General features: G+C 34.0%; 1 protein-coding gene across 1 annotated transcript; it reads left to right on the top strand.

The window, feature by feature from the left end:
• Nucleotides 1-3,345: 3,345 nt before the first annotated feature.
• LOC110645618 (protein indeterminate-domain 12) lies at nt 3,346-7,750 on the top strand. Its single transcript, XM_021798842.2, has 3 exons — nt 3,346-4,585; nt 4,684-5,080; nt 6,730-7,750. The coding sequence occupies exons 1-3, from the start codon at nt 4,414-4,416 to the stop codon at nt 7,535-7,537; spliced, it is 1,377 nt and encodes a 458-aa protein (XP_021654534.2). The 5' UTR covers nt 3,346-4,413; the 3' UTR covers nt 7,538-7,750.
• The last annotated feature ends 4,849 nt before the right edge of the window (nt 7,751-12,599 follow it).

The raw sequence follows: 12,599 nt of genomic DNA, 5'->3' as shown, positions 1-12,599 counted from the left end.
AAAAAATATGAATTTCATTTAGCAAGGATTTTCCCAAAAATTTATTTGAGATGAATGAATGGGACAGAATGAATTATTGAGATGAATAGGGAATTTGAGAATTAGAGAGTTGTTAAGCACGCGCTAAGTTGGCGGATGGGACGTGCAATAAGAAACCAGAAATGCTAAAAAACGAAGAGCTGGTGTACGGCTAGCAGGGCGTTAATGGACTATGGAAGTCTGTCTTGGAAGCACGTGAGTCTGACACGTGTATCGAGGTTGAGGTTGGCCCCAACTCCAAGTAAGCACTCGTGAGTCCTCCCGCTTCAGGAAATTAAAGGAAAATTAAAAATTTAAAAATGAAAAGGACAATTTCTTACCTTTCTCGTGATGTCATGATGGTCCTTAACGTGGGGCACCCTTCCACAATCTCCTCTCCGGCCTCTTAACATGGGCCTTGTGTGGATATCTGGGCCTGCCATTTTGATCAAAACCCTTCAGAATGCAAACTCCTATGCATTTATGCCTAAATTTTAAAAAATAAAAATACTGGCACGTGCTAAAATACCAGTTAATTATCAGTTGCGTGTGCAACTAATCCCACTTGTTACCCATAATTACGATCGTATGGGGAATTATTGATCTACCTTAACCACAGAAGCTTAGGGCTGGCTCAATTTGGTAAGCCCAATAAAGACCCACAAAGATATGGAAAAAAAAAAAAAAAAATCTATATTGGGTTTAAATTATGGCAGTAACTTATGATGAAAGTTTGAATGTAAGAACCCTTTTGATGAAATTAGAAGTTACAAGGTTTGTTGAGTCCCAACTCCAATGATATATAGATTGACCATGTGGGTTTGAGTGAGAAAATGATGGAACGAAGAACTTTAATATATAATATTAAGTCTTCTTAAGAGTAGGGTAGCTGTGGAGAGACTTTGAATAAGAAAGATCTGCATTTCAAGAATCATAGAATTTAATTAATTAATTAACTAATTAATTAATATTATATATACCTATTTAATTATATTAATGTTGCCTGTTTTATTTGACCCCATGTATATAGGTGGTCATTAGGTGTGATGCGATGTGATTTAGTAGAAAAAAGTATGACTATGAAAATCAATATCAACTTTGAAAAAAAAAACAAAGATTTAAGAAATGTAGCTGTAGAATAGTTCAAATATAGCTTTTGTTTTGAATTGCAGACATGGATTTGTTTGAGCTCATTAAGTTGATTGAGATTCTTTCTTGTGATCAATGTTAAAGGCCAAAGTAGGACGCATGTATATATAAGAAAACAAAAAGGTGCGAAGGCATAGGAAGCTTCACCTTTGTTTGCAACACCATAGAAGAAATTAATGGGTAAGCAGCAGAAGATGGACAACAAGGGACAAGGAGCAAAACAATAATAAAATGCATAGGGAGGAGATTACAGAAAGATGTAAACATTGGTGCACTACTGCAATTATGTCTTTTATTGTGCCCTTGGGGAAGTAAAGAGACCCAAAAAACTGCATGAGAGAATCTGGTAATAGAAGAACCCGTGAAGAAAACAATGGCCCACAAAAGCCCTATTCTTTCCCTCTCCCACTCATCAATATGCTTCTCTCTCTCTCTCTCTCTCTCTCTCTCTCTCTCTCTGTGCATGCACAGCAGATAAGAAATATATTCACTATTATTAGACTTGATTATATTTTTTCAGTAACAACTATGAAGTAATGGTAAATTATTTCATGCATTGTTCTACTGATCAATTTGGGTTCATCCAATAGTCAAGATCTAGGTATCTTTTTTCACTTCAAAAAGATGACAGGCGCTGGCTATGTAAATTTCTGTAGGGGGACTACACCAAAAATCTGGGATTAAATTTGTTATTCATGAATGTTAGGACAAACGTCACATCCATGGATTATTGACCACATATTATTTTCAAAATGAAAATCTTTTATGTCATTAATATCATTCTTATTAATTTATAAAAAAGAAAGGGAAAAAAATGATATGGAATCACTCTAGCTAGTTGTTGAGAGCAAGATCTATTTACTAATTCTCAAAAATATTTTGTTACATAAAATGGAAGGTAGATAATGTACTTTTAGCTAGAATAGGATTAAAATTTAGCCCTGTAGAGCATATCACCATCAGTTGCCATGCCCTTCAAGTGAAGATTTTGTTTTAGGATTTTTAAACATGCAAAGACATGTGCTTACCTTGTTTCTGCTATGAGGTACATCTCAAATGTCCAGTTATAGGTAACTTGTAATTTCAACTACTTAATAACAGTATATATTTGGAATTTTTCTTATTAAATTCATTAAAATGAGATAATTTACCAAAAATAAAAGAAGAAAGATCATATATATTTCTATATCAATTTTGAGTGACATTATGCCTTGCAAGTTGCATCATCATAGCTATAGCTAGCTTTTTTGGGTTAAAGGTGAATCAATGAAGCATAAATCTCATCTTATCCCAAAAGAAAAGCAGCATGAATCTCAACCAGAAAGCTAAATTGATTCAAAAGATTTTTGGATCAAAAGAGAATGCATAGGATTCCAAAGGATCTGTAAGAGCAATACTCGATGACCATATGTTATATGTCCCAAACTTCTGAGTATTGGTGGGTCTCATATATATCTGAGAGGCTTATTGATTGTTAATCTTTTTGCATGGTTTTTCCCTATTTGAGCCGCCATGTTTAGGCCATGCATGTCCTCTAGAAAGAGAATTTCCCCTGTTTCACTGGCAATGACATTTATAGCCACTGTAATTATAGAATTTCTAAAGAATTTTATCATGTTCGTTTAAAGAAAGGGATAAAAAGGTCAATCCATACTATCTCTTCAATGCTTTAGATTTGGGTTTGGAATAAAAAAAGGTAGAAAAGAGGGGAAAAAAAGAAGAAGAAGAAGAAGAAGAAGAAGAGACCTTCCAAATTCCCCCCTTGGTGGGGTTTGCTTGGGCACTTTCACTATACACTAGGATGTGAGCGAATAATTACAAAAGAAAGAGAACAGAAAGGAGAGGAAAATTCCTCAACAAAATAATGAAAAACAAGAAATTCATTTAGATTGCACACATTATAACGAAAACAGAATAAACATTCATGTTAAAGATCACCAAAAGAGAAAGTAAAGTATGATTAATTATACATATAATAATTATGATCTCTAAAGGAGATCAATTTTGATAGAAAAATAATCTTTACCATAATTAAGCAATTAGTTGAAGTTTTAATTATAGGCTACATAAGTTTTAATTATAGGCTAAACAATTATTCTTTTCTTACCTCCAATACAAAGATGATCATATAAGTGTATATAATTGAATTTTTTGTTATAATTAAGCTAAGAAAGCCAATCAATAGATCAATCATGTTAGTTGTGGGGTAATAAAAAAGTTTGAGACGGCCTATCTCCATGGATCTTTGCCTTTGCCATATCCTCAAAGCTTTTTAAGCTTCTCATTCTCCTAACAATTCTGGTAAGCAAACCCTCCTTTTAATATATCATTCCATTCCATTCAAATCGAGGTCCTTTTAGGGTTTGGGTGTTTTATAACAGGAACAAAGTAAAAGACAGAAAGTGCCAACGTCAGACACTAAAAGAAAAATTATTAAAGAAATAATAAAGAGATGGTTGAAAAGAAAATTGTTTATGATGAATCAAGTAGGATTGGGATTCTTCTTTAGTCTTTGCCCACATCTCTCTCTCTCTCTCTCTCTCTACTTTTGCAGAATTGTTATCATTTTTGGGTTTGCTAGCTTTTTTTATGTAGCTTCTTTTATTTTTCTTTTTTTATCTAATTTGCCACCCCCCTTCCTTGGTCTGCCACTACAATCATCACCTTCTGTACACTATTATCTACAAGACCCAGCTACTGATATATAATTTCTTTCATTTTCTTGCTATCCCTAAGTAGGGTTATATAGAAAAAAAGGAAGGAATATAGAAGAGGGTTATAGGGTAGTGAAGAGGATTTAGAGGAAAAACCATCTTATTGTCTGGTCTTTCTAAGTTTGATTGCATGGTAAGCTCCTAGATAGTTTTAGTGAGAGAGAGAGTTTGCAAAGAGATATATCTGAATTGGGTTGCAGTGTTGCTCAGACAAGCAATCCATGGCTAGATAGCGACTTGGAGAATAACCCATCATCATCATCATCTCTTCACGAGATTTTGCTTTTACTACCCAATGAATGATGCCTTTCTGTGTCTGTAATTCACTGCCACCTGTGCATCTACAAAGCTGTGTTTAGTTGTGTCCAAAGCCGGGATTCTCTATTTCTGGGGCTGCCCTTACTTACTCTTCTTGTTGTTTCTTCAAAGGTGCAAAGTGGGAACTTGGAGAAGGGTTAAAGTGGTAGAAAGTTATCAAACAAAAACAAAGAAACCGTGTTTTTTTTCCCTTGGAGTTTTCTGCTTCACAGGCATGTTCCCTGCAGCCATGTCCAATTCAACTTCTTTGTCTGAGGACGCTAGTGCTTCTTCCGGTAATAGAGTTCAGGATTTTTGCTGCTTAAATCCAGTGGTTTCCACCGTTTCTCCTCAGCAGCAGCAGCAACCCAAGATCAAGAAGAAGAGAAGCCTACCAGGAAACCCAGGTAATTTCTTCTCTTAATCTCTTCAATCTCAATTTCGTTATAGATTTGTATAATTTTTTTTTTCATTATTGGTCTTATCTTCTTTGATGGTGTTGCAGACCCAGACGCTGAAGTGATAGCATTATCTCCAAAGACCTTACTAGCTACCAATAGATTTGTGTGTGAGATCTGCAACAAAGGGTTTCAGAGAGATCAGAATCTTCAACTTCACAGGAGAGGCCACAACCTTCCGTGGAAGCTGAAGCAACGAAACAGTAAAGAGATCAAAAAGAGAGCCTATGTTTGCCCTGAACCATCATGTGTTCACCACCATCCTTCAAGGGCTCTGGGTGACCTCACGGGCATCAAGAAACACTATTGCAGAAAACACGGAGAGAAGAAATGGAAGTGCGAAAAGTGTTCAAAGATCTATGCTGTTCAATCAGATTGGAAGGCTCACTCTAAAACTTGTGGAACTAGAGAGTATAGATGTGACTGTGGAACCCTTTTCTCCAGGTATTTTTTTTCTTTCTTCTTTTCTTGGCATCTTTCTTTCAATTTTTTCCCCCTTTTTGTCAAAAATATAAATAAATAAATGCTTTTTTGGTCTTTATATCTTTATTATGTTCGTCTGAAATTCCCAATGTTCCCAACTTTACGAGTTTTGATGTTTCACAGTTATTCATCATTTTGGACTGATATTGGAAGTCACAGCAAATATTGGTCTTTTGTTTAAAGTGGGAAGTCTCATGTCTATCTAATGGTGTTTGTATTTTGTTTCAATCGGCTTTGTTTTTGTACAAGAGTGGGTAAGCTCTGCATGGAATATATCTGATGCTTAAATTTATTGGCAGGTTGCATAGAAGTGGACACCATTAATACTAGTGTCTGTTACTGATGACATTACAAGAGTAACTGAAAGCAATATCACTGAAAATCTGAACCTGCCAATAAGTTCATATTTGAAAAGAACAAAAAGAAATAAAAACATATATATAATCTTTTGTTTTATGTATGCTTTCTCTTTAATCCAAGAGCATTACTTTTCTCCTGTGTCCTTTGCATTGAATGCCTGCGTAAGCACTGATTCAGATTTTTCTTTCTTTTTTTTTTTTTTCCAAAGGATTCAGATTTTTCTTGATTGGGGATTCTGTGAAATTAACATATATACCAAATCTTTCATTTCATGTTTTAAATTGTTACAAAGAAGTTCGCTGCACTGGAGGGTGTTTCTCTTGAACTGTTCTTGCTTTTTTCCAGTGTGTTTACCTTTTTTGGTACTTTGTAATGGAGTGACTGCAGTCTCAAAAACAATGATGAATATTTCTGCTTCTCCAAGAAAAAGTGAATGGGAAAAAGATCTTAATTGCTGTTTGGTTTCAATATTTTATGGCTGAGAAAACCCGTGATAATATTTTCATGAAGCATGCCATGATTTAGCTGCAGAACATACTGAGGCTCTGACCCTTGATCATGATGATGAGAACTGATAAATCTGCAAAAATATCTGTTATTCTGATTTGCTTTCATTTTCCTTCATCTATAATAAGATATATACTTGTGGTTTCAATTTGCACATCTAGGTTAAATGCGCGAGCACAAGTTTCAAAAGGCTTGCAATTTCTTGAAATTTTGAGCTGACCATCCATATGCCTATTTCTCATGCGGCTGCCTTGCATCTCTCTCTCTCTCTCTACTTCAGTTTTGACTAAAACAGATAGTTCTACTTTTGCATTATCTAGCTTTATTTCAATCATGTATCCATCCAATCAGCATGCAAGACGCCCTACTAGTGTCTCGAACTTCTCATCTCTATTAGCTTTATCAAGAAGAGAACAAATTATAGCGTAGTCATTTCACTTAATTTGCTTAATTAACCACATACTCTATTCATTTATCTCTTCATTAGTCAAGATTTCTTTTCTTTTCTTTTCTTTTTTCTCTTATCCTACCAATTTTATAATAATCTATCCCATGTTCTTAGCTAGTTCATACCATGCAGATTCCATAAATTAATAGAATCATTCAAATGCTATATACACCCCATTAATTAGTACTTTATCAAGTAATCCCATCATTCTCCGTTGCTTGTTCATTCCTGGCTCAGCATTTTCAAACTAAACTAACATTTTCTCTTTACGTGTGCTTGGATTTTGAAACCACAGGAAGGATAGCTTCATAACCCACAGGGCATTCTGTGATGCATTAGCAGAAGAAAGTGCAAGGCTCTCAGCTCACCAATTAGTTTCCACAAATCCTACAGCCCAATCTCTTCTTCTACAAAACCCACAACCCCACCCTTCTTTCTTCCCCCTCACTACCCACCACCATCATCACCTTTCCCTCAACCCTTGGGACCCACCTCCTCAAAACCCTAGCAACCCTCAAAACCCAGTTCATATCAAGCCTGAAACTCACCATTTCCAGCTTCCACCGCTCTTCCAAGAACTGCCACCATCCTTGCCAACCCATAAGGGTTTGATAGCCTCATCCTTCCAAAGCCTATCAAACCCTGCCGCGTCAGCATCATCGCACCACCTGTCAGCCACTGCATTGCTCCAAAAGGCTGCAACGGTGGGTGCAACTCAGACAGCGGGTCACAGTCACATGACCCAATTGGATATGGGCGAATTGGGGGCGGTGAGTCAGGCTGCGGCTGACTCAGTGAGTCAAATCTCCCATCAGGGTTCTTACCTGGGCAATCTGGCCGCGTGGCAGAAGAATGACCGTTTGACAAGAGACTTTCTGGGTCTGACAGGAGATGGCCACGCTGGCAATGGCAATGGCAATGGCAGTGGAAACATGGCGAATGGGAATGGCGGTGTTAACGTTAGCATGAATGTGAGGGAAATGCTAACGTATGCAGGTGGAGTAGGGTCGCAGCAATACAATCAGAGAGACCATGCATTGTTGAAACACCATGGTTTTGGATTCCCCCAGCCTCCGGCCTCAGAAACGTGGGGTGACTGCTAAATGCAGAAAAAGGGTAAAATAGTAATTCAGCTCTTGCTTCCCCATGACAGAAATACCCTCAGTCTCCTTGCCTAAGCAAAAATAAGGAGAAGGGTTTGGAGAAGGTTTTAAAGAAGGATCGATCTCCTTTCTTGTTATGTGATGACTCTCATCTTTTATACTTCATATTTTCTTTCAGACATTTCTAAATGCTTTGATGCTTTTCATTTCTCAGTTATGGATTTAAGTCCATTTTGCCATTTAAATTAAAGAGATTTCTGTTAATGATAATTAGTAAAATTATTTTTAAAATTATAAAATTTCAAATTTAAAATTAATAAAAATAAAATAAATATCACATGCAGAATGTAAACCAAATAGGGGATTGGGATTTTGATAAATTGTTAAAATATATATATATTCCTTTAGGTTATGTCCCATCTTTATCAGGACAGCTATGGTTCACAAGACCAAATTGCAATATGGAGAGATAGAAGAGAAAGCTATGGTGATGGTGGTTATCACTTTTGTCTTGTTCGATGAGTATGCCAAAGTTGCTCGAAAGACAACCAGTAATGGGCCTCGTGGACCTATGCCAATTGCTCTTTTTTAATTTTTTTTTAAATACTAATTGCTAAATGATTATTGTCTTATAATGATCAAAATCATTTGAAAGAATTATTAATTGTTTTTCTTAATATAATTTATTATTATTTACAATAATTAATCTAATTCTGTCAGTATATTCCTTTAAAATGAGAGAACATAATTTTTCTTATTCTCTCTCTATTCTCCATCTCTTCTTCTCTTCTCTTTCCTCTTTGTCTCTCTCTTTTTCACTCCATATCTTTATGTTTTCCACCTCTCTCTCTCTCTCTCTCTCTCTCTCTCTCTCTATGTATCTATCTATTTAGCTAAAATCGTCCAAGAGACGTCATATGCACACAAATTTTGTATTCTAAAGCTTAAAAGGTAAGAATAGAGTATAAATTTATATTTAATAAAATTTGTGAATATAACTTTTAATATTGATTCTTCTTAGAGATGTAACTTGTAATTCTTCTAATTTGCATAACAAGATTTAAGGGTCTAATAAACTTGATCTTAGATCAATGATGAAATCTTCTTCTCGTTGATAGAGAACTTGATTCTCTTCTCTTTGAATTTGAAGAGAGCTTTGCAATTAGAACTCTACAGAGCTTTTGAACTTGTTCCAATATATTTTTAAATGGGAAAGACTTAAGAGATCCTCCAATATATGTAGAATTCTTCTTTTTAATTTGATTGCTTCATTTACCATAATTTAATAAGACATGACTACGTTATCATTTATCCTTAAAAATAAGATAAAATTAGTTAATACTTAATAATATTAATGACTTCTAAATAATTTAATTGATCAATAAAATAATTAACTAAAAACTAAATTTAATTAATCAAATAATTTAATTGACCAATTAAAATTTATTAATTTAATAGTTTTAATAATAAATAATAATTAACATAAACAAATACAATTAAGAATGTGAGATACATAGGATTATATTAAATTAATTTTGAAATACCAATTATAATAGAATTAGGAATTGAATTTATTTTAGTATTATTAATTATCTTGCTATGAAATATATAATTTAAGATTCTTATTAGTCATATTTAACTTATAAAATTTTTTGTATACTATATCTATTTTAATAAAATTTTTTAATTTATAAGATTTTTTATTAATTGAAATTTAATAATTATATATCTTTTTATAAATATAAATCAAAAGTAATAATAATAATAATAATAATAATAATAATAATAATAATAATAATAATAATAATAAATAGATAAATAATAGAAAAATAGATTATTAAATAAGAACCGAAAGATCAAGATGAATTGAAGTCTTCTCACACAAAGGATTTTTATTTTTTATTTCTTTTTCACCTTTTGCAATGCACAATAGCGTGGTATATCCATGCAAGCAACCCATAAAGACATGAGCTTCATATAATTTTATTATTCCTATGCCTCATTATTGGCATGTGGACATACATATTGCATTCGTTGATGGTATAAAGTAAAGAAAGTGAATATATATATACACACACACCATTCTCTTCGTGATGATGGAGTTAAAAGACGTATCAACAAATGTAATACATGCATGCAATAGATTTACAACTATGCCCTCAATTTACAAGGAAATGACGAGAGAGAGAGAGAGAGAGAGAGTTATGATTGTAGGAGATGATTAAAAGGAAAGAGTATATTCTAGGGTTTGAAAAACTTGCACTCCAAAGCAAAGATAAGCAAGTGGCAGAGATGAGATGAGGTAAGCATGTCGGTGAAGGGGGCCATACCTTGTACTCTTGGGATTGACGAATGTGCCCCCGTAACCCTAATCTTGTATTCGACACTTTTTGACACTGATTTGCCCTATTTCATTTTCATGTCATCCATTGTTTTCTGGGCGATGAGATTAGACCTCTGATTTTTTCCTGAAATAAATAAATTACCAGTCCTTTGATTTTCAAAATTAATATATATATATATATATATATATATATATATATATATATATATATATATATATATATATCCTTATCGAAATTAAAATATAAATTAAAGAACAAAGTAAGCCTCTTTCAATTACCATCAATTTTTCTAGTAATCTCAAATACAAATAAATAGTTGGAGATGCCAAAATAATTTATTATCCATAAGCCTATGATTATGCAGTCTACATTGAACATGTCCATACGGCTTTGCTGAAAAGACAATTGTTAAATTCCAAATTCAACAGCTAAAGACCTTAGGGGTTACCCCCACCTTTAGATCTTTTGTTTGTCACTAATGGGAAATTAAAAAAATATGTATATATATAACCACAGAGCTTTTTTTTTTTTTTCTCCCCTCTCTAATTTCCTCAACTGGGCCAATAAATAAATTCCCAGAATTTTAAAAAATGATGTATGTCAACACATTCACACTGACAAATCAATAGACAAAAGTGCTTAGACAAATAATTAGCGCAGGATCCTAATTAAAATGCAACAACGTACACGAGAGGTAATTAATATTAGTTTTCAAATGAGTCATTATCGTTTCACATTTGTTTTTATAAATAATACTGAAAATGGCAACTCTCACTGTTTCAATTTTATATGGCATATATATTGCATAAACTACAGGCATTAGTGGGAAAAGTTCTATCAGATCACATGTCTTCCTCAATCAATTGCCCTATTAAAGAATAAAGAAGCATTAGCAGTTTCCAAGAATTTCTTTTCCTCAATGACTTTATGAAACTATGAGGGAAAATTTTGATAATTTTGAAGAAATGTAGGCTTTTCTAAAGAGAGGTATAGATGGCCGCAAGCGTGAGTAAAAAGGCAACTAAGTTGATGCTGTTGTGTGTATTTGTGCCAGTGTGGTGGTGGTCCGATGCATGGTGGTACTAAACTAAAAGAAAAGAAAAGAAAAGAAAAGAAAGAGGAAGAGGATGTCAACGGTTATGAAAAAGATGCTTAATACAAAGTTTAAATTACAAAAATTCTCATCAGTATTTTCTTTTACCTGATGATCCCTTTATCAATTTCTGTGCACGTCCCCATATCACACAGCCTTTGCAATGCACCTTAACCTATGTTTACATTCACATTATCTTTCTCTACTTTGCTTGCATTACCCACCAACGTATGCCCCTCCTTTTCTTTTTTTTTTTTCTCTGGAGAAGAACCAGTAGTTCAAAGAGTCTTGACAAATAACATATGGTAACACTCTCCATCTGTTTTCATTTGATTGCTAGGATATTAATTGCTCAAGGTTTCCTAAATATGGTAGGATGATATATAGGAAGTAATTGTAACAGTGAGCATTAAGGGTTTCCCAACAGTGTGCATTAATGAATTTCAAGTTGTGTATACTTAGGCAGATAAAGAATGGAAATGCTAGTTAGCAGAACCCAATTTAGCATATTCACCTTGGGAAAGAGAGAGGAGACCTAGGGATTAATGAAAGGAGGAGGGTTTCGGAATATCTAAAGCTTTTAGAAAGCATAAGTGTAAGTTGCAGGGTTAAGGTGCAATACATACCATTTGTCTAGTAAAAAAGACAAATCTTTTTTTTTATTATTTTTTTAATCTTCCTGTGCTACACAACCAGACAAACCAAAAGTTTTTCTTCCATTACTTCCCCCCTTCCTCTCTTAACATTGTTTCACTTGCATATGTCATCTTCCACCAGGGAATCTCATCCTAACAAACCTTCCTTTTCCCACTTTTGCTTCCTTCCAGTCCTAATAATTACCAGAGCTTCTTTTCTGTGCTTTTCTCTTTTCCCCTTCTGCAAATCCCCATGCAACTCCCTCTTTTCCACAATCCTCTTGAGTATCACCATTCAATTGAGAATAAAGAAAGAAATATGCATCCTCTTCCAGCATTTCATTGACATTTTTGTTGCTCATAATCACAAATTTAGACAAAGATGATAGCAACTAGCAAGGGATTTTTAATTTAAAAAAAATGGAACAGAAAAAAAAAAAAGGACAACCCGAGAGACCAAAATAATGATTTTCACAAATGCATCCAAGTTTCTACAAGCAAATAGCCATTTGTCCTGCACTAGTTAACAAAAGCTCATCTTCTCATGTACTGGCAATATCAGCCCTAGCTCTGTTTGTACGTACATGGTAACTTTACAGATGATACATATAAAAATATTCATCCCATGGATTAATGATATGTGAGGCTATGGTACTTGCTAATTTATCATGCTTGTATATAAAGGATAGTGATCCTTACTCTAGCGGATATGGAGTTCGCTCGATCCCATTTTAACGACCGGTCATTAGATCACTCGAAGAGACAATCCGAATACTATTGAGACTGATTCTTTAAAGTAATTCATGAATAAAAACCAAATAGAAAATTGAAAAATAAAAACTTAACAAGTGCATTAATGAATTGCACCACAAAAAACATTGTGGAGCACACCAATGTCACCGTCATTGACAGTATAACCGCCGTTGCAACGATGGTGAGTTCCTAACACATTTGACAAATTCGGCATCCCTCACTGTTAAAGCTGAATA

The sequence above is a fragment of the Hevea brasiliensis genome, chromosome 2 (genome assembly GCF_030052815.1).
Source record: "Hevea brasiliensis isolate MT/VB/25A 57/8 chromosome 2, ASM3005281v1, whole genome shotgun sequence".
Classification (NCBI taxonomy): Eukaryota; Viridiplantae; Streptophyta; class Magnoliopsida; order Malpighiales; family Euphorbiaceae; genus Hevea; species Hevea brasiliensis.
This window is presented reverse-complemented; position numbering and strand designations above follow the sequence as displayed.